At 40.6% G+C, this 27,832-nt stretch overlaps 1 protein-coding gene across 3 annotated transcripts in view; it reads right to left on the bottom strand.

Annotated features, from left to right (window-relative positions):
* DGKI (diacylglycerol kinase iota) overlaps positions 1–27,832 on the bottom strand; it is a gene marked incomplete at its 3' end in the record, with an annotated part of 99,834 nt that overhangs the window by 2,656 nt on the left and 69,346 nt on the right. For all 3 annotated transcript variants that reach the window (XM_084205889.1, XM_084205888.1, XM_084205890.1), the window contains 4 exons: positions 24,407–24,432; positions 9,476–9,513; positions 7,784–7,904; positions 334–370 (listed from right to left, as the gene is read on the bottom strand). In XM_084205889.1, coding sequence (XP_084062015.1) covers positions 334–370; positions 7,784–7,904; positions 9,476–9,513; positions 24,407–24,432 — 222 coding nt within the window. The remainder of the gene's footprint in view (positions 1–333; positions 371–7,783; positions 7,905–9,475; positions 9,514–24,406; positions 24,433–27,832) is intronic.

The raw sequence follows: 27,832 nt of genomic DNA, 5'->3' as shown, positions 1-27,832 counted from the left end.
TTGGAATTGACTCTTCAGGTTGGTCCCTTAGTGGCTGGAGGCCAGAAACATCAAAACACAAGGCAGGGCTTCTATTCCTCTAGAAGGATTAAGGCAGCATGGGAAGCAATAGGGAGAAAGTCCTCTGCAAATCCAGTGAATGTTTGTTTTAGGCAAGAAAGCCACATATGACATGGCTGATGAGTGGTTTTTAGGGGGCCTTCAGTTTGTTTGTTTGCCTTTGAAGAGTTATGCCATTTTACAAGCTTTTTCCTTTTTAACAGTTTGCATTGCAAACCAAGAGTCTGCTAGTTTAACACGCATCACGTGAAGGACAGAGTAGGTTGTACTTACGTTTCACTGTCTGTCATGTCCAGTAATTCAGGTGGACCTGCAAAAGATAGTCAGGTATGTCATAAAGCATTTGTCTGCATGACTAAAATAATATGTCCACCAGGAGAAGATTCCCAGTAAAAATATATAAAAGAAGCCGAGTGAAAGCTCAACCTGCAAAAATATATCTATTTGTAATGTCATATTTGCTTGTGTAAGCCCTTGCCTTAATAAAATTCTGGATGCACAGTAGCTGCTGGAGTGTCAGCAACAGGGAGTAGCAGCCTCTAAATTATACTGGGAATGAATATTCATGGCGTTTATTTTTTCACTCTTCACCTTGCTCAATTAAGTGGCTCACATAAGTACAGTACATTGAAAATGCTGATATACTGGAAACCCTGATATATTGCAAGTTAAAATCTATTGTTGGTATTAGAGGGAAAATGTCATTAGGAAGTTGAAATTAGCCAAATTCGATCCTGAATGACATCCCTGTGCTGCTCCATTTAATAGCATTATACAAAATGTAGATCAGGGTGAATATTCCCAGCAGTCTTTATATTGATATGCAAATCCTGTACCCTACTGGTTAGCAGTGATCAGGAAAGTAAGATTAAGAAAAACAGAAAAGATTTTTGTTACATGGGAAAAAAATAATACATTTATGTTAATGTCCTTTTGTCCTTGATATTCACTACAGGCAGATATTTATAGAGGCAAATTCCATCGCTGAATTGCAGTGATATGGAAAGGCTAGGATCTGCATATCACTTGAAAAAAAAACACTTTTCTTTTGCAGTCTGTCATAGTATTCTTCTCTCCACTGCTCTGGAGTGTAGTGTTAGATGGTATAGGGCAGTTAGCAAGGGGAACAGGAAAACTTTACAAGACTTTTCCTTCCTGCGCATGAGTATTTCTCTCCAGCACACTGACTTTGAAATTCAAGAGCTTACAGCTAATCTCACCTGAAAGTGAGGAATTTACACTACTTGCTTACAAAGGCCTACACACAACCTCTCTACACTCCTTTTACTCTGAGTGTGTGTCAAAATGGATCAGAGCAACCTGTCTTTACCTCACTGCTTTTACAATGTACATATGGAGCATCACTGGAGCTCCTGAGCTGCAGGCAGCTCCTTCATTTCATCTTCAGCCATCATGAAAAAGGGTGGTGCTTAGTCCTCAGTGCACAGGGCATTGTGTACCACTGCATACTTGCCATGAAAGTTCTCCAAACTCAGTAGCCACTGTCAATTATTTAATGCAGCCTGACTCTACCGCCACACATCCTCATCTCCACACTTGACAGTTGTGTGTTCATTCCTGACTATCAAAAAGAAGAATCAGTCACTACCCCGAGCTCCCAGGACCACGAAGAAGGATAAAGGGGGATAAGCAGAGCCTCTTGTTGAGAGGAAAAAAAGATAATGCCTGAGAAACTAAAAAGACAATTAAAGAAACACACATGAAGAAAAGGAGTCCTTTACATTTCCTATGAGAAAATCATGTTCTCTCAAAAATAAAGGTAATTCCCCAGAGCTTCCAGCAATGCCACATCTCAGTGATAGGTAAGCAGGAATGGCTTGCAATGTGCTAGAGAAGATACTGCCACCTATTTTTTCTGCTCATGTCTGGAGCAAGGAAGTTTGTATTGCCAAGTGGAACAGGGTGACATGTCTGGCTTTATGGGACATAGAGGTACTCACCCAGGTAAGCAGAAGAAGCTGTTAAAAGGTAAGTAAAGCCAGTAAAATAAAGAGTATTCCGAAGAATATGACCTGAGAGGGAGAAGAAAGCTGGGGGAGAGTGGGTCTGGAGAGAAGCCAAGGGTAAAAGAAAACTGGTGTGAAGCAGGAAGAAATAGCAGGGCCAGGATAGAGGAGCTCAGTGCTGAGTCTGTGAGTACAGACCTGAGGAGATGACAAGTACGGCTCCCCTAAGTGCACAGGGTGCTCTCCTGGATACTGCCCCAAATTCAGCATTTCATGGGAGAGCCCCGACTCCATCCGAGTCGTACGTAAGGGGCAGATACTGGGGTTGATAATTAGCTGCACGACATGGCACCAGGATTCTTTAATTTCATTCTCTCCGGCCTGTCTCCGAAGCCGGAATGTCCCAACTCACAGCCTGAGCGGTGCCCTTTACTTCTTTATTTTATTTTCACTTGTGCTTCTCTTAAACCATCTCACGCCCTCCTCCTAATTCCCTTTCCCCTCTTTTTTGGACCTCATTTTTATATCAGTCTCCCTGGCGCTGCCAACCGACCATTCCAAATCCCCCTCTGCCCGGGGACAAAAGCTGCACAGATGTGGGAAGGGCTGGCACTGGGAAAGCTAAGGCACTGTCATCCTGACCCAGCAGGGAAGCGGCTGTTTCACTCTGGGACAAGAGGCACAGAAAGAAAAGGGGACCAAGGCACGGAGAGAAAGAGGACAAAATAACCCAATAGAAATCCGGAAGGGAAATGCATGAGTGAGATTTCTATCAAGGAAAACAGCAGGGGGGGAAATAAAAACAAAAGATAGAAATGTGTGGAGAGGTGGAGGGAGGAAAAAAAAAGAGAGAGAAAGGGAAAAAGAGACTGGGGGGCTGAAGAATGGCAGGATGGGGACGGGGGACGGGGTGGGGGGAGATATTCACTTGAAAAGAGCTGAAAAGCATGACGCACTGAGGGGAAGCCCAGCTGAGATCACTCTCTTTCCTCAACATCGCCCATAGACTGTCTGTGTAGAATTATTAACTTTTTTCCTTCTCTCCTTTTGCCCTCTTTCACTCCACCAAAGCCCTTCTCCAGTTTCTCAGAAGGCAAAGCAGCCTGGGCTGGGTACGGGAGGAGGGAAGGCAAGGAGATTCAAAAGCAGCTGCTCCTTCACTGAGCTCACTACAATAAAAAACCCCAACACTTTAAGTGACCATATTTCAGAGGCATTTCCAAAATATACAGCTCCACACGTTCTTGAAAGGCCTCTGAGCCCACAGCTTAGCCCTCTCCAATGGATGTGGTTACTGCTACCCACAGGAGACCCACAGACATTAACCCCTGCCAGTCCTGTGTCCTGTCAGTCCTTCATAGAACCAGGGAAGGATGGTATTTACTCTAAGCAGTAATGTCAGACATCATCAACATTTCTGTTTATCTGTCAAAACCCTCTTTGTTTAATAATCTGGTTGAGGTTATTATCTGGGGGACAAAACTGGATGTGGATCCTTACCTTCAAAGTAGGATTTTTAAAATAACAGTAAACTGGAAACTCAGAACTATTTCCAGTCTTTCCCCCATGCCACACTCTATTTTTTATTTTTACCTGATGGGAAAATTAACAGTGGTCTTTTCTGCTAGCATATTTTAGCTCAGAATTTCCACTGTAATATAGAGGCTAGACAGGTTATGGGAGCATTCCTTCCTACACGTCCGTCAGCCACGTTACCCTAAAATTTGGTATGCTTGAAATTAAAATAGGCTATGTTATACCTTGTGCCTTCCAGAAAAACTAAACTGTTTTCTGCTCAGGCCCCTCACAAATGACCACTACCCTAAAACATTCTGCAAATCCAGACATATTAACAAGTGTCATGCAATCTCACTCTCATTCAGTGTTGCTTTCTGATGACTGTTCTAACTTTGTCCCTGACACACATCTCTGTCACAACAAAATTTGCTTTCCCAAAGCCTTCCAAGGAACTTCTGAATCTGGTCAGAATGCAAATCAAGATTCACTGATGGCTCTTAGCTCTGGACATTGCAGTGCTAAGATTTATAAAAGCATCATCTTTTTTTTAATCAGGGGATGCTTTCTAGTGAAGTAAGGACACTGAGGTTTGAGGACACAGAAATGTTAAGGATGGGGTGTCCTACATACTGTCTGCTGCAGCAGAAGTTCCCACCACAACTTCCTATGGCAACTGAAAACATCTTTCCTCTCTTCTGTTTAAAATCAAAATACCATAGATGGACTTGACAAATCTTGCTTGTGTCTTGAATGTCTACAGAAGAAAAAGACAATGCAAATGAAATTATTTGTATAATATTTATAAATTACAAATTTTTCACAGCTGCCAGATGGAGACTCCAATACAAGTTTGATACCAAATACAGATGATTTAGGAGGCCCTTTTTCTAACAGAGGTTCTTAAGCCTTCCTTAATTCTGCTTGTGTTAAGCAAACAGACAGTTAACTCTTCTCTAATGTACCTGCATTAGGATGCAATGCAGTTGCTGACTGCAGCATTAAAAAGCTGTGTTTGTGATACCACCTGAGTTTGGCCCTCAGTTTCTAGCTAAGCATTTCTTACCTCAGCTACAGACAAGTTTTTAAAGCTGACCCTTCTGCTAAAAGTGAAAGACTCCTGATTTAGGTGGGCAATCTTGAATGAGTGATAGGTCTGTGTCTCTCTGTATCTGCCCTTCTTGCACAGGGGATAGGGACAAACTGTTTTATAGGAGCAACAGCCAGCACAACTCTTCCTGCAGCAGCAGGCAGCTGTTGTCCTGACACCTACTACATTGGTGCTTCAGCTGCTATTCCAGCCTTGTGCTGGGCCGCTGTGAATTATCTGGCAGCACTGCACAGCTGTCCCCCTGTGTGACTCATCCCTGCTATTTCTAATTTAAGATAGGTTATTTTCCTCCCCTTAACATTTGAAATCATTCTGATCATGATCACAGAATAACCTTTCATATAAATGTGCCCCGCATGTTTGCAGAATAGGCCATCTCCACAAAGGACAGCTTTAGCACCACTGCACTTTTTCCTTCCTTTGTAGTTCTAGTTCTATGTGTGCCACTCCTGTACTGCATTGGATTCATCCCACTGTCTTTCAAACTAGAAAGTTAAAGTTCCTGGAGCAGTGGGTTTTGTCTTCTTTTGTTGCTGTTGTTTTTTAGAGATATTCAGAAGATTTTTTTCTCTGTGTGGTTAATAAAAGATTTTATTTGCTGTGTGCTTGAGGGTGTTTCACAGTGGAACTCCTATTATCATTCACTATCTTCAGCCATGTATTGGGAAGCAGACAAACTCCAGAGGAAGTGTGACTGGGCAGAGGTAATTACCAGGACAGAAGTAAGACTCATTTGTATGAAATTTTTATGGGTGGATATTGAAACAAGAAACAAGAAGCTCCACACAGGGAAACCCTCAGATATTAGTAGCATTGGATCAGGTCATGTACAGTAATCAATGCTGAGAAGATGCAAATGCCAGAGAATGCAAAGAAAAACAAGGGCATTATGATGATGATGATTCAGCAAGAGAACTCATTTGTGGCTGAGAAGTGCCCAGAGTAGAAATGAGTTTCATTAATTGCTTGGTGGGAGAAGAGAGGAGGCCTCTATTAGATTGTGCATTGTCCCATGCACTCCCTGATCCCCAGAGAATGTTAAACAAACAATGCATTTGGAGAAGCCCAGAGGACATATGTCTGGAAAGCTGCAAAAGCCTCCTGCCATCTTTGGGGATAAAGAAGGGAGAGAGGAACTGAGCTGACATTTGCTCAACCTTCTGATTTGTCTTTGTCTAACAGTCTGTAATCCCTCACATTTCTCTATTTACTTCCAAAATTCCGATGGATTCCCTGCTTACATTCTTATCAGTTTAAATTATCTCACTTTAAATATTCATCAAAGTAACTGGGTCAGACTGTCACTTAGTTAAAGATAACATGTTTAATAAAAATCCTAGAGATACATTGATGAGTCGGCACAGGTCATGTGCAGTGTGAGAAGAGACCAGGGGCAGTAAGAAAATAAAGCAAAATTATGCCTGTCTACAGATCTCAGTGGTTCATGTGTGCACTGTGACTAATGCAACAATCCAGAGCAGGTAAATAGAAGGTAGAGTTAGCACTGGTAAGGTTTGCTAGAACTGGTGAGAAAACCAGTCATTATTTGGATATAAGGCCAGCTGCACTGCCCTATCCATGTGTAGGTATCTATACATAAAGGAGTAAAAGAACAATTCAGCCCCTCTCAATCAGATTTTTGGGGCACACACAGATATTTTGTGCTGTTTGATATACCTATGGGAAAGCCTTGGGATGCACTTGAAATGACAGAGATGCTTGCTTGGGCTTTGGCTGTCAGTGCAGGTCAGGTCTCCTCTGGGCCTTGTGTGTTATCTTGTAGACCCAAGCAAATGTCCTGGATATCCAAGAGCAAATGACATTAGACACATATATTTATCTAAATGAAGAAAGTGCACAGGTAAGTGTTGCCTGAATCACTCTCTGGGGTCCAATGACTACCTTGACTAAGCTGTCCTTTGAGTTACTCATGGTAGAAGCCTGCTGCTATTAAGGATGCCCTCCTCACTTCCATCTGTCACCAGAAGTGCCTCTGTCATTCCAGAGCAAATGAACTAAGTCACAGATTGCTGCTGACAATACAGGAACTTGGACCTACGGAATACCTGACACCTATATGTTAATACCTAACTTAGGGGTCAAGATTGAAGAGATGCATTGTTGTTTTTTCCTTTCTTAGGAGTTTTGCTTTTTTCTTCTCTCTGTACAATTTGTGCAATACCTTGAAGCAATAGCTAACACTTATTCTAATTACCAGGGACAGTCTCTGTGTTCACACTAACACTGCTGCTGAAATAATGTAGCTGATTTTGACATCCAGAAGCCAAAATAGCCATTGATATTTTGAAGGGGGTCAGAGAAGAGTTAAGACTAGAAAACTTTTCCTACAGGGAAGGAGGCTGATAACTATGACTTCAGCTCTATGTGTAGAGCAGTGACTATTTTACTGTGCCACTCTCCAGCAGGGAGGGAACAAGGTTACAGTGATTCAACAGGCAGAAGCTCCTAAATGTGACTGCCTCAGACACCAAAAAAAAAAATTGCTGCATAGCCTGTAATCTACAGACAAAGATAAAAAGAGTGAAAAGGAAAAAAGGGCAATAGCATGATCACAGTCCATAAATACAAAATGGAGATCATGTTTTTGCTGTTGGGTGGTCTTGAATCTAACAGACATAATATTCTAAGGCTGGAATGGAAGCTAGATGAATCTGTCTAGATGTAAGGAAACAGATTCCTGACCAGGGTGTTACTAAATGCTGAAATAATAACAATGGTTCTATGGGGTCTTTGTCACTGTAAATGTTTTAATAGAGAGTAGATACTTTCTAAAATATATGCTCTAACTGAAAAACAATTCAGAGGATCCCTGTGCCAGAGGTTTTAACTAAAGCTTCACACTGCCTATTCACATCCCCTCCAGCTGATGCAAACGTGAAAACACCACCCTCCTCAAAAGCCATTCTAATTCTTCTTTTCACACTTTGCCTGGAGCCATCACTCTCATTGCTACCCTATTCCCAGCCTCCTGCTCACACATGCTGCAGGTGGACACTGCACTGAGGGACACCACAGATGAGTGAGGCCACCTGCAGCAGCCTGGTGTGGTTTTTCTGGAGTGACACTTGGCTGAGGTACAGGGGGGCTGGGTCTGCCCCCTGGGACTCACCATGCTCCAGGATGTATTTCACAATCTCACCATTCCCAGTCTTGGCAGCGTGGTGCAATAAGGAGCAGTGATCAGGTCCTTGAATTAACAAATTGGCTCCTTTTTTACAGCATTCTATGAACTGGAAGAAACAAAAAAAAAAAAAAAAAAAAAAGAGAGAGAAAAAAACCATACAGAAGAATAAGATGGGAGGAGCAAAAAAAACCAAATATGTCAGTAAATTCTTTACTGGTTCTCATTGTAAGTCAGTTCCAAATAGAATAAAATAAAATAAAACATTAATTTAAAGCCAGCTTTTAGGCCCTGATATAAAACATCTGAAACCAGAAGTATTGACAAATATATGGGTAAAGGAGAACAGTGTATTTCCTAAACAATGAGACATTGCTACTCTACTGGTGATGATTTATTGCTTGCTAGGAATGCTTGCAAACCACATCTGGCAGCACTGTTGGCATATATTAAAATATATGTACTTGATAAAAAGTTCTGGCTTCTTTGCTGAAGACTCAAATTTTTCCTCATCGCAGGAGTCAAATATTTTCTGACTAAATCAAAAAACTCCAACTCAAAATTCCACAAGGAGATGAGGTGACTGTCACGGACCTCCCTTGTCACAGTGCCCCCTGTTCAGGGCTGGCCAAGGAGGAAGCAATACACGGGGTAAGAATAAGAGAGAAACAGCAACCAGGCAGGTCTCAGAAATGCTGCAAACTTTGGGGGAGGGGGGTGGGATTTGCAGTGCAGATCACTGCGGAAAAAGGAGAGAATTGCTAGAGTGAGGACTCATTCATGATGCAGTGCACTGAAGAAGGACAAGGAGTTTCCCCATCACAGCCAACTCAGGCAATGTATTGTCAAGAAGGGTGAAGGAGACAATATTTTTATGACTGCTTGAAGGACTGCTCCCTAGATGCTGCAGCCACAAGAGCTGAGGCAGTGGTATAGAAGGGAGGCAAAATACCTACAGGCAAAAAGTTGGCCTAACAGCACTGTCATTTTTACAAATGGCTCCAAGCTGGCTTCTCATAGATGAAATTGCAATCATTAATCACAGTCCTCATCCAAATTGGAGAGCATGTTTTCAGATCCTGACTTGGCTACTGAGACAGGCAGCCTGAATAGCTGCCTGATGTGGGACTGCAGTCATTGGCACAAAAATTTTTGCATGAGTAGATTTGCCTCCCAAACTTACTGTACTAAGGCCCTACATGTTTTGAGACGTCCATCAGGTGATAAAACAACCAGCTGAGGTTTGTTCTAGCTGGTCTGGTGGTTGCCTAGGTAGACTTTGAGCAAGCCAGCACTTGGGGTCTTGGCCACCAACCTCAGTGGTGGAAAATATGCTTTCCTGTGTAAGGCTGTGTCAGAACTACCCTGCTGTTCAACACTGCCAATATAGTAATTTCCCTGTTAGAGACTGGCACATTGCTCTGAGCAGTGGGCTCTGAATCCTGAGCAAAAAGGCTCTGGCTAACACCAGATCCTATTCACACAAATTTCACACCTCACCTGAATGATTCCTAGTGTTCCCCTAATGTTCAGGGTTTCCTGGAAAGGCTGTAAAATGGCACTTGCCAGAAGTCCCCACAGCAGCCTGTTTATGATTTCAGCAGAGGTGTAATAAAATGTACAGTATATCCGATCAGCAAAAAACTGTCAGTAAGTGGACACTCAGTGCTCTGTACCTACCTTCAGTAGATCACCAGATATGACTGCCTGTAAAAGTGCTGCAAAAGACAAAAAGAAAACTGATGTCAGGCAGAAAGCATTATGCATACAGCTTCACAGCTGAGGTCTGGAGTCATGATATTTTATGAAAAATCCTTTCCTTAGTATTTTTCCTCCTGAGAAGCTGAGAGGCCTCAGGAACAAAATGTAAACAATGATTATCTGCTGCTGTGGAATGCAGCAGGTGGATCTGGGATTGGTCTCGTGGTTGTTTCTAATTAATGGCCAATCACAGTCCAGCTGTCCAGACTGTCTCGGTCAGAGACAGACCTTTGTTATTCATTCCTATTCTATGCTTAGCTAAGCCTTCTGATGAAATCCTTCCTTATATTCTTTTAGTATAGCTTTTAATATAATATCTATCATAAAAAAATAAACCAAGCCTTCTGAACATGGAGTCAACTTTCTCGTCTCTTCCCTCATTCTGGGACCCCTGTGAACACAGTCACAGAGGACATAGCTCACAACACCTGCAAGTTAAGACTGACATCTCTCAGTGCACTTGCATTCTCATGTACTACCAAAACCAGTGCAAACCCTGTGCTGACACATATTGGAAAGGAAGAAGACAACCCATGGTGATGAAAGCTTTGCGGACATCAAGCCATCATTTCCAATGCTCTCCCGGAACTGCAGGCTTCTATCTGAATTTTTCACTTGAGACACTTCTGAGACCTTTCAACAGTGTCCACAAGGTAGACAAGGTCAAGTCTCCAGCACCTGAACCATCACTGAAAATACCAGTGTTATCTGCACAGAGAACCTGAAACTGTCTACAGACCTGTCAGACTTTGTCATACTGATGGTGGAGTGGCTAGTCAGTCCCCTGTACACTGAGAATCCCAAATTGTAGATGACTGAGTGACAAGAGAGGAATTTCTGAACAATTACTTGTATTACATATACATTTTGAGATGCCAGAGGGAAGCAAGTCCCCTGGGTTTGGCAGGAAGGGTCAAAGACAGGGCAAGAGCCAGTCCTCAACTCACCAGCCTTTGTATTTTAAACAGACATGGAGGCAAAAAGAGACAAACTGGACAAGAGCTCACAACAAGGCAGGACAGAGCTGCAAACAGCTGGGAGCTTCTCAGTACCCACTACTGTCTGTCCTGAGCCTGTTAAAAAACAGAAGGAAGGCAAAAGCCTGGGACCCCCTCTTGCCCAGAGAAGCTGTTACAAACCTATCACTATGTGGCTGCGTCCTTTTCTCTTCCTTCTCCCTATTATGATATATATTATAAAAAACAATGATGAATAATCTTTCTGAGAAAGCATTTATGTTGTTTGCATCTTGAAAGCACTAAACATCTGCCTCAACTCACACTTTTTCAACAGTGTCTAAGCCCATTTCTATCTTTATGTCTAGGCAGTGCAACCAAATTAAGCATTTGCCCAAGTGCCATCCTTGATAAAGATGCCAAAAATTCATACAGGAGTAAGCAGGAACAAGTGGGGAAAGAGAACCACAACATAGCCCTGCCTCTGAAAAATAACATGCAGGAAACTGCACAGTGGGAATTCCATGATGAGCTTGCTACAGAAATGACAAGGCATCCAAGTTAAACACTGCAGAAGAGGAAGGATGTTCAAAGGCAGCTCAACAAATGTCCTTTTCTTTGAAAATACCTGGGGCTTCTATGTGGTTTTCTGATCCCAGTAATGTCTCATGCCCCAGCCACCAGCAGTGGGAAAAGCAAAAGCCCAGTCCAGCTAAGTTCTGTCTGGAGGAAGCAGTAGCAGCAATTCTTGCAGCTTTAGATTTAGGGCAGTTTTTCAGTGACCATGAGTTAAACAAATCCTAAAAATCCCCCTGACATCTGTGAGAGCAAGTACATACAGATTTTAGGAATGGAAGAAGACAAACACCAGCAGGTAAGAGCTAGAAAATTCTTCGCTTTTTATTTTCAGTGGTTGACATCCTTCTTTATTTCCCAATAGTTCTAACAATTGCTCAGCCCAAATTATTAGCAGAGCAGAATTTAACTCATGTACTTTGCTTTATTTCCCTCTCTTTTTTTGGTCAATCTGGCCTTACTGATGCCATTATGCTTTAGGCTTCTGCAGTCTGATCTTGCAGTAGTCTAAAGAATAAATATTTTGCACATCTCATATATGAAAATCAAATGAACTGATGACATGAGTTTTTCATTGCCTTCAACGTCCAATTTTTTAAGACATGGCTTCCCTAAGTCACTTTCCTAAGAGACAGTGATACATTTTGAACTGAAGATTACAGTTCAAAAAAACCACAGAGATTCTATGAAAAGCCTGACAAGATGTGAAAAATCTACTACGCCAAAAATCCATAATCAGAAGTGGTCTGGTGATAAGGCTATTAGGATAAAGCAGCTCTAAAACAAATTCAACATAATTAGACCAATCTTTTCATCTCTTTCCTAAGCCTCAAATCCAGCAAAGCATTTAGGCAAGTGCTTAGCTTTGAGCTAATTACATTCTTTTCACGCCAAGTCTACCTGCACTCTTAAAATTAAGTGCTTTGCTACAGTAGAACCTATTGGATAAATGAATACATTATAGATCAACAAAACCAGCTGGCATAACAAGAGATTACACACCAGTAAAATAATTCAGAGCTGTATGCCCTGACAGAGGAAGATTTAGAAGCTATTGAGCTAGAAATGAAGAAAGGTTCTTCAGAATCAGGAGCATGTTTACATAAATATATGAACATTGCTTAGCACACTAACCCCATAAACCCAAATGGGGCTGCTGGGCATACTGAGGAGGAGGGTGAAGATGGCAAAAATCACCTGGTTGTTAAAAAGGTGGTGAAGCAAGCAAGCAGATGGCATTGACAAGAGAGAGCAGACTGAGAAGCTGGAGAAAAATGCTGTTAACATGCAATGCCAGGCTAGCTTAAAATTAGAAGCATTAAAGTGAGAATTGTTTTATTTCTTCTAAGCAACACTGCACTACTAGTGTAATACATAAAATTAATTATGTCACTGTTTCATCTTATATAATATACCTAAAGGTCTTAAAGATGTGTCAAAACTCACTTGATTTAATTAATATTTTAATCAAGTCATTGTTTTCTCAGTTTCTCCCAAGAAAAGCATTTCTCATTACCAATAAAAGTGTTTTATTACCTTTTATATTTATTTAGCAAGTACCCTTATTGCTGATGTGACAGTTTGGAAAAACTGGCAAGTGGGCTACTCTATTCCTGTATTGAGGAAGCACTTGGTCCCCAGGCTGCGTCCTCAGCAAAGCTCTAACTACCCAACTTGGAAAAGAATCTTCATTAAAAAAACCCAACCTAAACAACAACAACAACAAAAAACCCTCAAATAAACAAACAAACAAAACAAAAAAAAATTAAAAAGCCACCCCAAAAACCACAAAACCCAAGTGAACAAAAAAACCAATTGTACCCAGGCCTGCCAGCAAACACAAAAAAATGACAAGCAAAACAAACACCAGAAAACCACTTTCTCCGAAACAAACCCCCTCGCACACATCCACCTCTCTTATAAATTATTCTTGAGCAGATACAGGTGCATAATGCACCAACAGACAAAAAGCCATGTTGAAAAGGCTGCTAATTGAATTGTGGTGATGCTGCAATCTAATAGAGATTGAGACACAGGATAAACAAGTACTAGCACACTCTCATGCTGAAAACAATACTTTTCCTAGGGCATATATCACTCATCCAATTTCTATGTTAGTGTCCTCTGCTTCCATTGGAAACAGCTATTTTTATTTCATATTCTAAAAATCTATGTTAATGTCACTGAGTTACAACAAACATTTTTTGTTTCCCAGACAAAATTAACTTCTGAAATAACAAATTCTCTCTGCCTCTGCATGTGAAACCAGCACCATTAAAACAGTGGTGCAAAGTCAGTCATTAAACACTGGGCATCAGAGAAAGGAGAAGTATTCATACTCCATAACTTCAGAGGCTGAAGATGTCTGAGAGGTCTCACAGGGTTTCTTGGAGGGTCAGAAGAGAAAATGACACTCCATAGAAAATAACCTATTTTGCCCTGCAACAGTTCTTGTTGTGCTCCACAGACTACAGAAGCTCTAGAGAAGAAAATTACCTCCTGCAGCACCTAAATTAAGAGTCAAAGGCATAGAGGGGATCCTTTAGAATAGCATGACTCCAGGGGACATGTGTGGTCACCTCCAGGAATGACAACCAAACAAAGGCAAAATGAGAGTTCTTCTTGTAAGATTTCCCAAGGTGTGATACTCCTAGCACCAGGCAATACTCATGGTCTTGGAAATTTCAGTTCCTCACACACCATCAGGTATAGAATGAGAACGTCTCATAAATGTAAGGGCTAAGGCCACGATTGCAGCGCATCAGAAGAATACAGCAGGAGAGGGGCAGAAGTCCCCACCATCACCTTGCTCACTTCAAAAGCCATGAAAATTCTCAGAAGCATCACAAGCAAGGAAAAACCTCAAACAACTACCCCTTCCTGTGTGCCCTGCAGAAAAATTTCCTCCTAATCCCAAAGCTGCTGATCAGCTTAACACCAAGGACAGACACAGGGTTATCATCACACCAGAAACTTCGCTGCTGAAACACCTTCAGAAGGAGCATGAAGACAAAAGTTCTTAAAAAACCTTTTAAGAAACGTTTTAGGATCACAAGGTTCTTTGCTTATCTTCCATGATTGACATGGAAGATATTAAGTTAGTTGAATAATCATTAGTGAGACACTAAAAGGAGATGGTCTGAACTGAAAAGTATCTCAAAGAACAGCGTGGTTCTACAGCCTGCCACTGTCAGCAGTACAGGGGTAACTTTTTACTTGAGTAAAAGTTATTTATAAACCAGAAATATGCTCCAGATTTTATTATCAGATTGCATACCTGATCTGACTCTTTCAATCCCATATTTGAAACCACTACTTCTGTACCAACTAAGCCACAAGGAATGCTGATAAAAATGTACAGCAACTTGGAAGTTTTCAACATTTACAAGAAATTCTTTAGTGAAGATCTAAAAATTTTGAATGAAGGGAGCAGAATTATTTAAAATATGTTACAAAGTATAAGTATCACACCAAGGAATTGTCATATTCATCATTAAAATGCAGGCAATTATAGACCTATGAATGAAATGCAGTGTGACAGCAGAATATTATTTGCAATAATGCATCCTATCATGAGTTAAAAAATACCAATGCATCTAACCAGAGTATGACAATATTTAAGCACATGGGAAATGATGGCAAAATTCAGCTACAATAACTCAAGACCTGGTTGGAGGAGGGTGCTTTGACCAAAGTGGTTTGGTGGGAGGCATCCCTGCCCATGGCAGGGGAGCTGGAACTAGGTGCTCTTTAAGGTTTATTCCAATCCAAACCATTCTCTGATTCTCTGATCTCAAACAGAATTAGGGCTCATAAAACCTTTAGCTCTTTCAAAAGACACAGTAAGACAGTTGATAATCTGAAGTGATCAGCTCCTTGTAGAAACTTCATTTAACAGACAACGCCTGCATCTGTCCAACCTTTTCTAAGGCACATCTAATGCACTGATTCAGCATTTGGAATTGATATGCCATCAGCATTTCAGTGCTGAATGCTTTTTACTGGTTGGAGGCAGCTAATAAAAAATATAAGAGCTTTGGTGTGGAGTGCCCAGAATTTGAGTGCCAGTGTTCACCACCATCTCACGCTAGAATGCTCAGGGGAACTCTTGAGAAATACCTCATAAAATACTGCCTCATTCAAACCTTGTAGAGCTGATAATGGAGAAGAAACTATAGGAGAAACTAAGGTGAAATCATCAGATTTTTGAGAGTTATTAAACTAACTTGGACTATCATTAACTTCCAGAACATTTCCAACCCTTTATTGCTGTTTTAGTCTTCATGTAATTCACAGAGTCAGAAATTTAAAGTAATTACTGCTTTACATCTTGAGAAGTTAAAAGCTGACCCTGATTAGAAGAGTATTTTTACACAGTTGGAGTCCTCTGAGCTGTTAAAGATCAGCATTACCGAAAAGATAACAAAAGAAGCCCTTGGGGTTTATTTTTCACCAGTTCTACAGAAATCAATAACTTCTATTTCAATCACTCAAAAAGCTATCTCTCAAAAGACTGGAGTCCATTCAGAAATACACTATTTTCTCTGTAAACAACAATTTGTTCATAAAAGGTTTATGACAAACTGACAGTAATATAACTTATCCAGAAATGTACAGAACTGATTTTTTTTCTACTTTAGCCATGATCTTCAGCCTTGACCTGCAGATGAAAGGGGTGGGGAGTACCACAGAGAATTGTTTTGTGGCTTTACTTGTGTTCTGAGAGGACTGTGAGAAACTGGCACCTAAGACACAGAACAGTGAATTCACTTGGTATTTCTGAAGGGCCTGACAGTCCCATAGAACAATTTTAGGGATCCATGAAGAAAAGTTGCAAATCTCTGCACTTGAGCTTTTACAAAAACTTTACCTCTTTCCAACATTTTATCTGCTTTTAAAGTTACAGAAAGAAACACAAACCACCTATAAAATACACATGCCAAACTGTCTTCATAACTGAGAAATTAAATTACAAAACTAATAGTGCTTTGTTGGAATGACTGTGAGCTCACAGGTCTTTGATCTACAGACAATCTCAACTCTCACCAAAGCTGATGATGATTAAATATTTCCTTTGAAGATAAGCTGAGTGAAAGGAGCAATTAAATTTTTCTTCATGTGTTTTATGCACCTGCAAGTAGTGGAAGTGACAACTGAAAACCATGAAAAAATGAAACAGAAGTTAAACCTTGGAGGTTAAGGGGTCCTCTAGATACTGGCAAAAAAAAAAAAAAAAAAAAAAAAAAAAAAAAAAAAAACAAAACCAGAAATAATTGGTAAAAGCACTTCTATATTCACTGAAAAGATACTAAGATACTCACTACATTCACTTCTATATTCACCTAGACCTATTCACTGATAAATACTCACCATATATCACTTATTCTATATTCACTGAATTCACTGAATCTAGTGAATATATTCACTATATTCACTGAAATATTCATTTTATTCCATTCACAGAAAATGGAAAAAGGTCCTTGAACTTGCTGGAGGAGCCCAAAGACTGCAGAAGAATGATGGAAAAATGACAGCAAAAAATAGATGCAGTTTATAGGTTTCCTGACTAAATCATAATATCCCTTGTGCTGAATAAAGCAAAGACTCATGGAATTTTAATTTTTTTCCAAAATATATCTGTTTTCTACCATGTCCCTAAAGAAACAGGTGCTAAACAAGGGTTCTCCACAGGTTTGCAGATTCAGAAAAGTCTTGGGCTTTTTATGGAACCTGAAGGCAATGCCACCAGTCTCGGAAGGTCACAAGAGCTCTGCTGTGAGGCATTATTTCCATGAAAGATGACAAAATAAAGAGCCTGGGAGCTCAAAATACTCCCAAGAGACCAAGAAAACTGACAGTGCAGCAACCTGCTGCAACCAAGAGCTCAGCAGGACACCAGCTGAGTAGCAGCCAGGCACACACACCAGTTCAGCAAGAAGCATATTAGGAAGACCTTCACACAGTATCTTCAGCCATTTCATCTGGACAGGAAAACCTACATAAGCACACATCCTCTTGGGGTTTGAGAGAGACACTTTTGAAGTCTGCTGGCCTCTGAATAAGTCATGCCTCAATGACCTCTATTTCTAGGATTGGGTAAAGAGGTAGAAAACCCTTCTAAATGTTTGAGGGCTGCCCTTAAGTTACAAAAGCACTGCATCCCATGCAGATTTGGAGAACTGACACAGTTTTGATTGCACCTGTTTGCCTAACTTGTGAATAAGAGAAAGATGTAACATGTAAAAAAAAATCAATCATTACTCAGGTGGCTATAAATATGCATTATGAATATTTACCTTTTAAGAATTTAAAAATTCAAACAACTGCACCAAAACACTGGTAAGAGAGAAGGAAGGGAGGGGAAGGCAAAAATAGCCACACATGCTTGCTGAAGGGAAAGAAAGGCTAAATTCTCACTTACACAGAAGTCCCTTCATACAACTCTGGAAGGATAAAGAGGCTTTCAAGCAGATGTAAATTACACTCAAGCTGCCTTTAAAGCCCCATTTTCACTCAGACTAGTTTAAAGCTACTTTGATGCCAATTAGAGTCCAGCCTGAATTGTTTATGTGGCACTAGTGCAGATCTGAGAGTGCAGTTGATAGTTAGGAGTGAAAGTATTCATACCCTAATGTTGAACTTTTGCTGCAAGACCATTTAACTCAGATTTACAAAAGCAAAGGATGGTAAAAAAAAAAGAACTTCCTTTGTAAATAGTGCATAACCCCAAAGAACAGCCACAGATAAACTAAGCACCATCTGGCTCACATCGTCACTTTTTTGCCCTCCTTTTCCAATCCACCATTTTTATTTTTAAACCAAGACAACAATTTATGTCATTCTGAGGAGTGATGCTTTGGAAGAAAATGTCTGTGATGAAGTGAGAACACAAGGCAGGGAAGACTTTGGCCAACTAATGCAGTAATTTTATCAATAGAGTGGCACTACCTTGACAGAAAGAGAATTCTAGGCAAAATAATTAGGCAGTGGTTTATTTTTAACTTAAAAACAAATAGGACAGCAAAAAAGAAGCATTGTGGGCCACACTATTCCTCTCCTTTGGCATTGTGGACCATTCCCATCACAGGCACTCAGCACAATTCCTTCAGGTTTTTGCCACTGCAACACTGGCTGCAGTGCTTTTGCCTGCAATATCTAAGTAACTCTTCCTCAAAAAGCTAGGGCTTCACAGAAAGACTACATCATCCAAAATTCAGTTCAAGAATATTTTTTCTATCCAAGTTCTTCAGTGGGTGAAGTGATTGCCACTCTTATTGACCATGAGCAACCTCCATCAGAAAAAAAGCCAGAAGCAAAGTAGTTTACAAGGTTACCCAGAGCTTCTGCTTGAAAACAAGCACTCCAATTCACACAACATATTCCTCACTCATACTTCCTCCAGAGGGGAAAAGGATAATGGATGTGAACATGGTGAAATAAATGGTTTTTTGTTTTCATCTATTACTTATCCAGATGCCTACATCTGCCAGACATCTCCCTCTCAGGTGCCTGCTGACCCCTCAAAGTGCTTGGATATGATGAGAGGGGTGGGTATAGGCACCTTTTAAAGGTTTTATCCAGAAAGGACCTCCCTCAGCCCTAGACCTGTGCTTTCACAAGATGCTTTCTCTAGCCAGGGGGACCCTGGGTCTGCATCAATACCATCCCTCTGCTGAGCTGAGAAGCAAATGAACCAACCCCAAGCAGATCCCCAAGGCATCACTGGCTCAGCCACAGACACTTTCAAAACACTGTCCAGGAGGGCTTTTTACCCAAAGTGCCTAATTAGTCAAAATAAATACCTACAGTCAGGAGACTCCCTCCAACCCCTCCCATACTCTCTTTAATTTGCACAGAGGCAACATTCCAAGACATCTCAATTTGTTGCTGGGTAAACAGCTGCAGCATCACCATGAAGAATACAGCATCTCTTCTCTCTCTTTTGAAGGCCTCTGGTGTATAAAATAGCCATTCCTTTTTTTATCTTTAATTTTTAATTCTACCAGCACTGAGATGTTTGAATTCATCTGCAGCATCCTGCTCATCCTTTTAACCAGTATGGCAGACTGCTTCAAAATTCTAGAGTACATCTCTTTTCAGACTGTGACCCTCAAGATTAGTGGAGAGTAGCTCCAGAAAGAAGAAAGAAGGGTAAGAGAGAGAAGTCTGCATTCCCACAGGCCACCATGGGCAACAGGAAATCCTATCTATCAGAGGTTCCAGGAAGTGTTATTCCTTCTTGTGCTATTTTCTGGGACTCCCATCTTCGTCCTTGCATGTGGTTAGATTTCCTCTCTTTAATGGAACTGGAGCAAATGCCAGCGTGGACAGGGCATTCTGCCTCCAAGGCAGGAGCAGATACTGCAGAGCAAAGCATTTTCCTGTGTGGGATGGAGCCACCACTGCCTTCCATGCATACACTTGATCAGTCCCTTCCTTATAACTCAGTTAGCAGCTCTCTCTATTCAGAGGGATGTCCACAGACAGAATTACACCTCCCACCTAAAACTTCCAGTTTGAACCCATGCCGAGCAATCCCTGTGTAAATTTTTTTCTAATAGAGACTAATTTAGAAGTCACCATTATGAACTCACTTCACTTCTAATGCACTCCTGGCTCTACACAAATCCCTCCTAGGTGTAGGATATCCAGGCTAGATGATTCCAAGTCATGGAGTGACTTCATGGCATGGAATCAGCATGTGGCAGAATCTGAACGACCTTTGAATGTTCCTATTTGCCTTTTCAAGCAGAAAACCCATCCTTTGTCTTAATCTCTTGTATAATAGTACTTTGTAATAACTTGTATAATAATACTTTGTAATAACTGTCTTCAAAATAGCTCCACTGAATGTATTTCCCTCTTGTCTTAATTTCTCAGTTGTCCTCATGAATTTTGATTCTATTGCTCACAAAATGCCCAAAACCACAAACCCCAAACCACAGAAATTAGGCTGATGCAGCAAAACCGCATATATGCTGGAAGCAAACTAGGCAGAAAGCCCAATCTCATTGGTTTATAGAGAAATAAGTAGGAGAGCAGTGATATAAATATTTGAAACCTCTTGTCTCCCAATCAGGATGCAACTCAGGTGTGTAAGGATTAAGCTCTGGTTGCGTGCTACTTGAGGTGCATTAGTATAGCTACTTAAAACTGAGTAATTCCATCAAAGGCAAGGTTCCTCTGTTTGAAGTCAGACACAAAATTATTGAGCAGCATCAGTTCCAAGTTGCCATGACATGAATAACACACCAATGTCCCTACACCATTAATAGCAACACTCAAGAGTTTGCTGGGATTTTTTTCAGAATACTTGAAATGGAAATAGAATTCATTGTACTTTTTTTAAGGTCATTTCCTTCACTTGCTTGTGTGATGATGAAGAATCCACTCAAATATACAAGATAAACAAAGAATAGTAAAGAGAACCTAACTTGGGCCAGATGAAACTACAGATATGAATATTTAATGCAGATTTCTTCAGGGTGGCTGTAAATAGGAGTGGGGAAGACATGACCCAGTGTGTACACAAAATACAGTGCAGCTCTGAAAGGTGCTGGGTGAATGAAGGGTTGGGTAAACCTCAACCATTCACCTAACCATAACCAGACAACAAGTGTGCACTGGATAACCAGACAATGGCTGTGTATTAGATGATGTATTAGAAGCCTGCATTCCCACCACACTACCATTCCTGTTCCAGAAACAATTGATGCAATAACCTCCAACAGTGTCAGACCTCCTGGGCATATCGCCAGGACTTTTTATACAGCAAAAGTGTAGCAGGTGATACCTTTCACTAAGAGATGACTTGCCTGGCCCTCCATCATGACATCTACCAGGTCTTCTGTGGGCCTGCACTTGCCCATTGTTGAGTCTCATTTAACCCTAAAACCCAAAGAAAACCACTGACTTCCAAGGCTGCAGGGCATGGAGCTGCACCAGGGTGTCCCTGACTGAACAGGTCCTTCTTCAGAGTCATCAATCCCCTGTCTAAACTGGTTTGCTCTAAGATTTACTTGGCTTGCATCATTTTGTCAATCAGAGAATTAGAGGGTTAGGAGTTTTGTCTACTGCTTTTGTTTATTAAAAAAAAAAAGCTGATGGATTTCACTCTTTAGTTATCTATTTCCTAGCTACCTTTACCAAGAACAAAGACACAAACCTTAAGAGGCTTTGGGTATTTTTTCTTTTGAAGTTTGAGATTTTCTAGCAGTGCTCTTTCCCTTTCTGTGCCAATTAAAATGGCCCTGTTTTGTAACTGATAAAGGTGCCTCTAACACGTGTCCACAACAAGGAGCATTGTGTGCAGTTACAGTTGTTCAATAGATGCCCAGTCCCAGACAGATGGTGCTTTATCTTCACCCTCTTGTCAAGACAGCATAATGCATTGTCCTGTCAGGGATTAATGGAAGTGTCACTCACATTAGATGCTAATTCTGGTACAAGTCTGTTAGAATACTACAGATGCTACAGCTACTGTTTCCCACTGTGCTTGTAGCAGTCTGTCCACACTGGAGCAGAAGCAGGACATTCAGAAACCAAGGTGAGGAGCACAATGCACAAAACTATCCAGAATGCAACGTTTTGGTCAATGGGAAAGAGTCATTTAAAAAGCAAGAAGAGGATGACAATAAAAAGCCCACAGAGAAACAGTAGAAGAAAAAGTGACAACTGAATATTAAAGCAGACAAAACAAAGATCAGGAACCAAGAGGGAGGTTAAAAAAAAGATCCAAGGCAACAGAGAAAAAGCCTTTTCTCAGTAATGATAAACATATCACATCATCAGAAAATCAGGACTAGAATGGTCCATAACAGGGAAGAGCAGCTGTAATACAGAGCAGAATATAAGTACTATGAAGGTACATTATTCCACTGTTGGATCTTCCCTCACTATGTAGCCCAAAGCACTATTGCCTTATAAAAATAAAAGTAAATGTTTAACATATTGAATAGGTACACTGTTGAGTACTGATTATTAATGAACATCTAAGTCTCAAAACTGATTTCAAGATACATACTCCAAGAACGATATGCCAGGAGACATCTGCATAAACACTTAAAAAGACAGGAAATTCAGAGATAAGTTTTCAGCCCTCTCATGGACCCTCTTTTTTGTTTAGATAAGAGATTTGGGATCTAAGGCTAATTTGAGATGCCTCCACACATGCAGTCTCAGTGGATTGAGAACCTTCTAGACTAAAGGGCTTATGCTGCAGCACTTTTATTACATTTTCCTTTTTGTACTGTACCCATTTACCATGTTCTGTAGCTGGCATGGTGGGATAGAAGAAATCCAAGTATTGGACCCTTCTTTCTGAAAAGTCACTGGAGAATGGGAAATCTTTTGTGCTTGAGAGAAGCTCCTACATATTTATAGGGATGACAAACCTATTTAGAAACTCCATGGTCACAAAACTTCTAATAACTGGCACTGTCACATCATTAATTGGTCAAGGCCTTTCACTCTGCATTTCAGAAGAGGTTGCTTGTGAGAGAAAGGGAAGAAAGGCAAGGAAGAAGAGGCTATTCAGAGATGTTGATCAAACCTGAAAAGCCAAACCATGGCAGCAGATGGTAGATGGCAAACAGGAAGGTTTTGTCAAAAACTCAAATAGTATAAAAATAGTGGAAAGAAGTAAAGCATTCTGACAGCATGAAATACTAACCTTTAAAGATCCACAAGGAAATGCATATACACCGTCTGTTGCTCCACTAATAGATAAAGATGAAGCAACCGAGTAAATGCAAGGGAAATGAAATAGCAAGAGCAGCCCATCACTAACAAGTTTATGCACTGAGATGCAGCTTGAATCCAGGTCCTGAAATAGTACATTAGACTATAATGATTTCAAATCTCTTCTGAGAGTTGGAGACATGAGGTATACTGTTAACTTCTCACAGTCCTCTACTGAATATTAGAAGCTGTGGTCATGGTAAAAAGCAGATGAACTATTAAACAGGAAAACTCAATCTGGTTCACAAAATCAATGAGCTATAAATCATAAAAATCTAATAGGGCACACCAGGAAATTAAACTTGTATACTTCTGCCAGTCTCATACTTTTATTTGTCACAGGATCTGCTGCTACCAGAAACTAGGACGGGGCTAGATGTGCCAGATACATCTTTAGTCTTGCACATTTGTTCATTTTTATGGCTTTCTTTACAACTTTTGTTACTGAGAAAGGACTCGCCAAGGAGATGGAAGAGAGTTTATAAATGACAATATGTTTGACATCCATTAGAGTGGACTGAAAGCCTTGGCTGGAGCCAAGGACAATGTAGGTTGATACCTAACTAGTCACTCCACACTCCAAATGAACATAGTTCAGTGACACACTTCCAGGCTCAGACCTCCTTACACTTCCATTTGCAACAGTCCTTACTATTCCCATCTGGACCTTTCTTGAGTAATGCTTATGATATTGGCCAGAAAATGTTCTGATTGTGTGACTGCATACAAATTGGATACCAGAAGAAAATAGATGTTTCTTTTTTAGACCAAAAGAGTACTCCCAGTTCAGAGCCACATGATGAACTTTCTCCTCTCAGTCTCCCTTTGTTTTGTTCCTCATTCCTTATGCAACAATTGCCAATGCAATTACCACTCCTTCACAGTATGTCTCTGGATTTCACTACCAATGTAGCCATATATTGATATACTGTAGATGGACTAAAGTTTGCCACATTATTAAGCAGCTGGTCATCATAAACTCCCTCTTTAGGCCATAGGGAAAGATCAAATCCTTCAAGTCTCCCTCACAGCAAGCATATTGCCATATCGTGTAACTCCTGCTACTCAAGCCGTGAGATTTTTCCATGTAGAAGAGCCTAGCTGTCCTAAATTCCATACTGTCCTACTAAACTAACTTTACTGGTAACCCAAGAAAATGTGTGTTTAAGTCTCTAAAAAACAATGCATTCTGCTCTCAGTGACAAAGACGCTGTCCTGTGAGAGTCATAAAAAATGTGCTTATCTTTACAAAAACATGTATCATCCTTAAAACCACATATTTTCCACAGGTGAAGCTCTATACAGTTGGATGAGTAAACTGTAAACTCTAGCAATATTTCCATTTGATTAAGCAAGATTCATTTTGCAAATGACTCAACAACTTCTGTCAGTCCCAATTAAACCAACCAAATGATCAAGCAGTTAATATCTAGGGGTGAACAAAGTTTCATCAATGTCAAAGTTTCATTTTTATAAAAAAAACATCTTTCTCCACCTCAACTGTGCTAAAACAGAGCTTACTCGCTAGTCTTTGGTCTCATTTTTAATATGCTGTTAGTATTTATAAAACAGATCTTACCTTGATCTTCTGAAGAAACCGGTGACCTGGAATAAAACAACAAAATCCAGTAAGTCTTAGGTAAAAAGAAGGTCACAAATAAAGTTCAGTCTCAGTCTGGGGAAAGGGATACGGAGTAATTTGAAATTTTTATTCTTCATTCCCTAGAAGAAAGGACTGAAAGGCATCTGACAAAAAAAAAAAGAAAAAAAAAAAGGAAAAAAAGAAAAAAGAAATAGATAGGTCATCTAGCAGCAGATTCTGCAGGCCAGAGTAACCATATGGAGCCATCTCTGTGAGGACTGCTGCAAAGACTGTCTAGATACTTGGCAGAAATTCATCTGCTACTGCCACTGCCAGGAGAAAACCTCACAACTAGGGGTAGTCAAGGAAATTACATCTTGGTAGGAACTTACAGTCATTACAGTGGCCATTTTTTGCCATAAATCAATGTAGTGGATAGCATAAAACAGTAGTCATAATAAATAACAGCTCATGCCATCTTCACAAAAGTAACACAACAGATTAAAAAAAATATAATGTCTGGACAGATGTAAGTACAGAAAAAAGCAACATACCAGCTGCAACACAAGAGGTATGGGCTACCCTAACCAGTGGATTAGGACTCTGATACTACCCCAAGAGAGGGAAAGGTTATGAAACCCAAGTGACCTCTCAGTGTTGCTGTTGACAAAGAGAAGAATCCCACTAAGAATCACACTCCTGATGGTTTTGGTCACCACTCAGAACAAAAGGGCATGGAAGTACTGGCCCTCCATTTTTCCCTTTGCTGCAGTATCATGGCTTAGCAAAGCTGAGGCTAACCGTGGAGCTGAATCTGGGATGTACCTTCATTACTCAGACCAGACTGACAGCGCAGAGTCCAGAGGGCTGGACCATTCCTCAACATTTCCCCAGCACAGATTTCAGTTGCATACACAGCCTACCCACCCAATGAGTTTGTTCCTGCAGCGAGTGGGACAACCCATGTTTCCTTTCCAAGATATTTAATTTCACAACAATGTGCAAAAATAACAAATTAGAAAAGATTTTAAAATGTTAGTGTTGCCAGCAAAGAGATCAAAGCCAACATAAGAAAAGCAGCCACAGAGGGGTGAAGGGAAAAGAAGGAACAAAGGGGAAAAGAGCACATGTATATTTAACTGAGTCAGCAGGGGCTGAGGGCTGGAGGGGGGAGAAGAAGTGAAGCAACCCTTGGTTAGAGGAATAAAGGAGCTGAAGAAGCCATGATCTCATTTCATAACAAGGGTTTGAAAATGAAGGTTGAGGGATTATAGAACATCAGAGGCAGATATGCAATTATGTAGATGCAAACAGGAAAAATTGAAAGAAAAGGAAGCTTTCCTGTCAAAGTATGTAAATTTTTTTTGCTGTAAAATAGAGAGAGACTTGCAAATAAAGAGAGGAAAGAGTTAGAGCACAGCTGGAGCAATGGTCACTGTGAAAGGAAAAAATTTGATTGCCTAATTAGGATTCTGGCTGCACAAGAAGCCAATGTGTCTGTATGGATCAGAATGAATTAATCCTCTACTCCCATTAATGGCTCTGATTGCTGCTGGACATCCTAAGCATGTATCTGAGCATCCTGCTCTGCTGCCAGCCAGGCCAGCTCTGCCCTCACCCTTCAGCCATGTGGGTGAAATACAGCAGGAATGCAGGTAACCCAAAGGATTTAGCAGGCACCACTAGAACTGTCCTGCTTTGACCAGCAGAACCCCTTCTAAAGATCAAAAAGCACTGCATTTTCTACAAGGTTAAACAAAATAAAATGGGTCATATCAAGAGGTGAAAGTTTTTAGGTACTTGAAGATATTTTTACCTGCAAGAGTCATGCAAGGTTCCTTGGCTCACATGTTCTGCCTCTCCACCCATTGCTAATGCAGTATTCCACTGCATCAGCAAAATTTATTTCTTTGTTTTGTTTCTGAATTGCCCAGTTTCATCACCTTTCAGTTCTTTATTTGAAACAATAAAATAAGCAATACAGATTATCCTATAATTTGGCTCTTTATGCTTGGTTAAACAGACGTCATTAGTTCCTTAAAGCATCAACAAGAGAAGAGATGTTATCACAATATCAATGCCTTCTCAATTAAAGCATGTTTGAAGGGGATGATGAAAAATATGTTTATTCATATTTTGTGTGCCTAAAATTATTATATATTTTTCAAAATATTACTGGCCTTTTTGCTTTGTTGCATCTCAAATATACAATGTTTGTAAGAAATTTAACATTACCACTGATGCTACTAGCAATGCTTTTATTTGAAAGGATCCATCAAGTAACTGTGTAGCCGGGCATCCTGAGAAAATAAGGTTTATATAACCTTATTTATATCAGTTTCATTAGGTTTATATCAGTATCTTGATGTGTACATATGCACCTTTCTGTCTCATTCTGATAAACTCTGGGCTTGTTGGCTCATTTCATCCCTTGTTAATTGACAGAGAGCCAATTCCTGCTTTCACACACCAGGAAACAAAATAGCATGAGCTCAACTTTTCTGATGGAGCAGCAAAGCCACAAAGGAAGGTTTTGAATATCCCAGCCACAGGAAAATCCTCAATGAGAGCTTCCACCACTGGAGATACCAAAGGCTCAACCACAATAAACTGGGCTTCCTTTGTTCCGCCACTGACATGAAGAATTTTGGCAAAGAGCAGAGAGGACTTTCAGCATCCTCCTACAATTCCAGGCCATACAATTTAGCAAGGGGAGGGAGGCTTTCCTAAGTGCTCAAAGTCCTCTCCTAACTACACCAAGGGGAGTCTTGTTCATAGCTGTGATGGAAGGAAGTGAGGCTGCAGAAACCTCCACACTGAAGAGAATTGGGCATTTTGTGCACTGACTCCTCCAGCCCATGCTTATGGCAGGCTCTAAGGGAGGAAAGAGAGACAGCCTAATGACCTGCTCTAAACCACATCCACTCACTCCACAGCCACAGGGGCTTTCCTGAGAGGACAAAAAAATCCAGTAGATGCTCATATTTCCGGTCACACGTCTTTCTCTCAGGTCTGTAAGAGGTGTGAGAGATAGACTGTGGCAGTGCTGGTCACCAGACAGGTGTTCCAAGAAGGGAGGATTCTCATCTGCTAACACCCACACAGGAACCATCTGTCCAGTACATGTCAGCTCCCCTCCAGTATGATCCTGCTATGTGTTTCACTGTCCTAAAGAAGCAAGTTATCATCTTCGCAGCCTCCATGCTTAAAAAAAAAATTAGAGAAAAGTCAGAGATACTTCAGGAAAACTAATATACTGTCAAGATCTGTGTCTCACCTGGGTCAAAGCACTTTGCCAAGTGACATCTTGAAGAGATTTTTCATTTGGTTAAACAAAACAGAATAAAATCTTCAGGAAAAGTTCAGGCATTGCAATATCCTGTTCTTGGCCAGTTCAGAATGGAATAACTTTTTTTTTTCATA

This window comes from Fringilla coelebs (genome assembly GCF_963513975.1).
Source record: "Fringilla coelebs genome assembly, chromosome: 5".
Classification (NCBI taxonomy): domain Eukaryota; kingdom Metazoa; phylum Chordata; class Aves; order Passeriformes; family Fringillidae; genus Fringilla; species Fringilla coelebs.
This window is presented reverse-complemented; position numbering and strand designations above follow the sequence as displayed.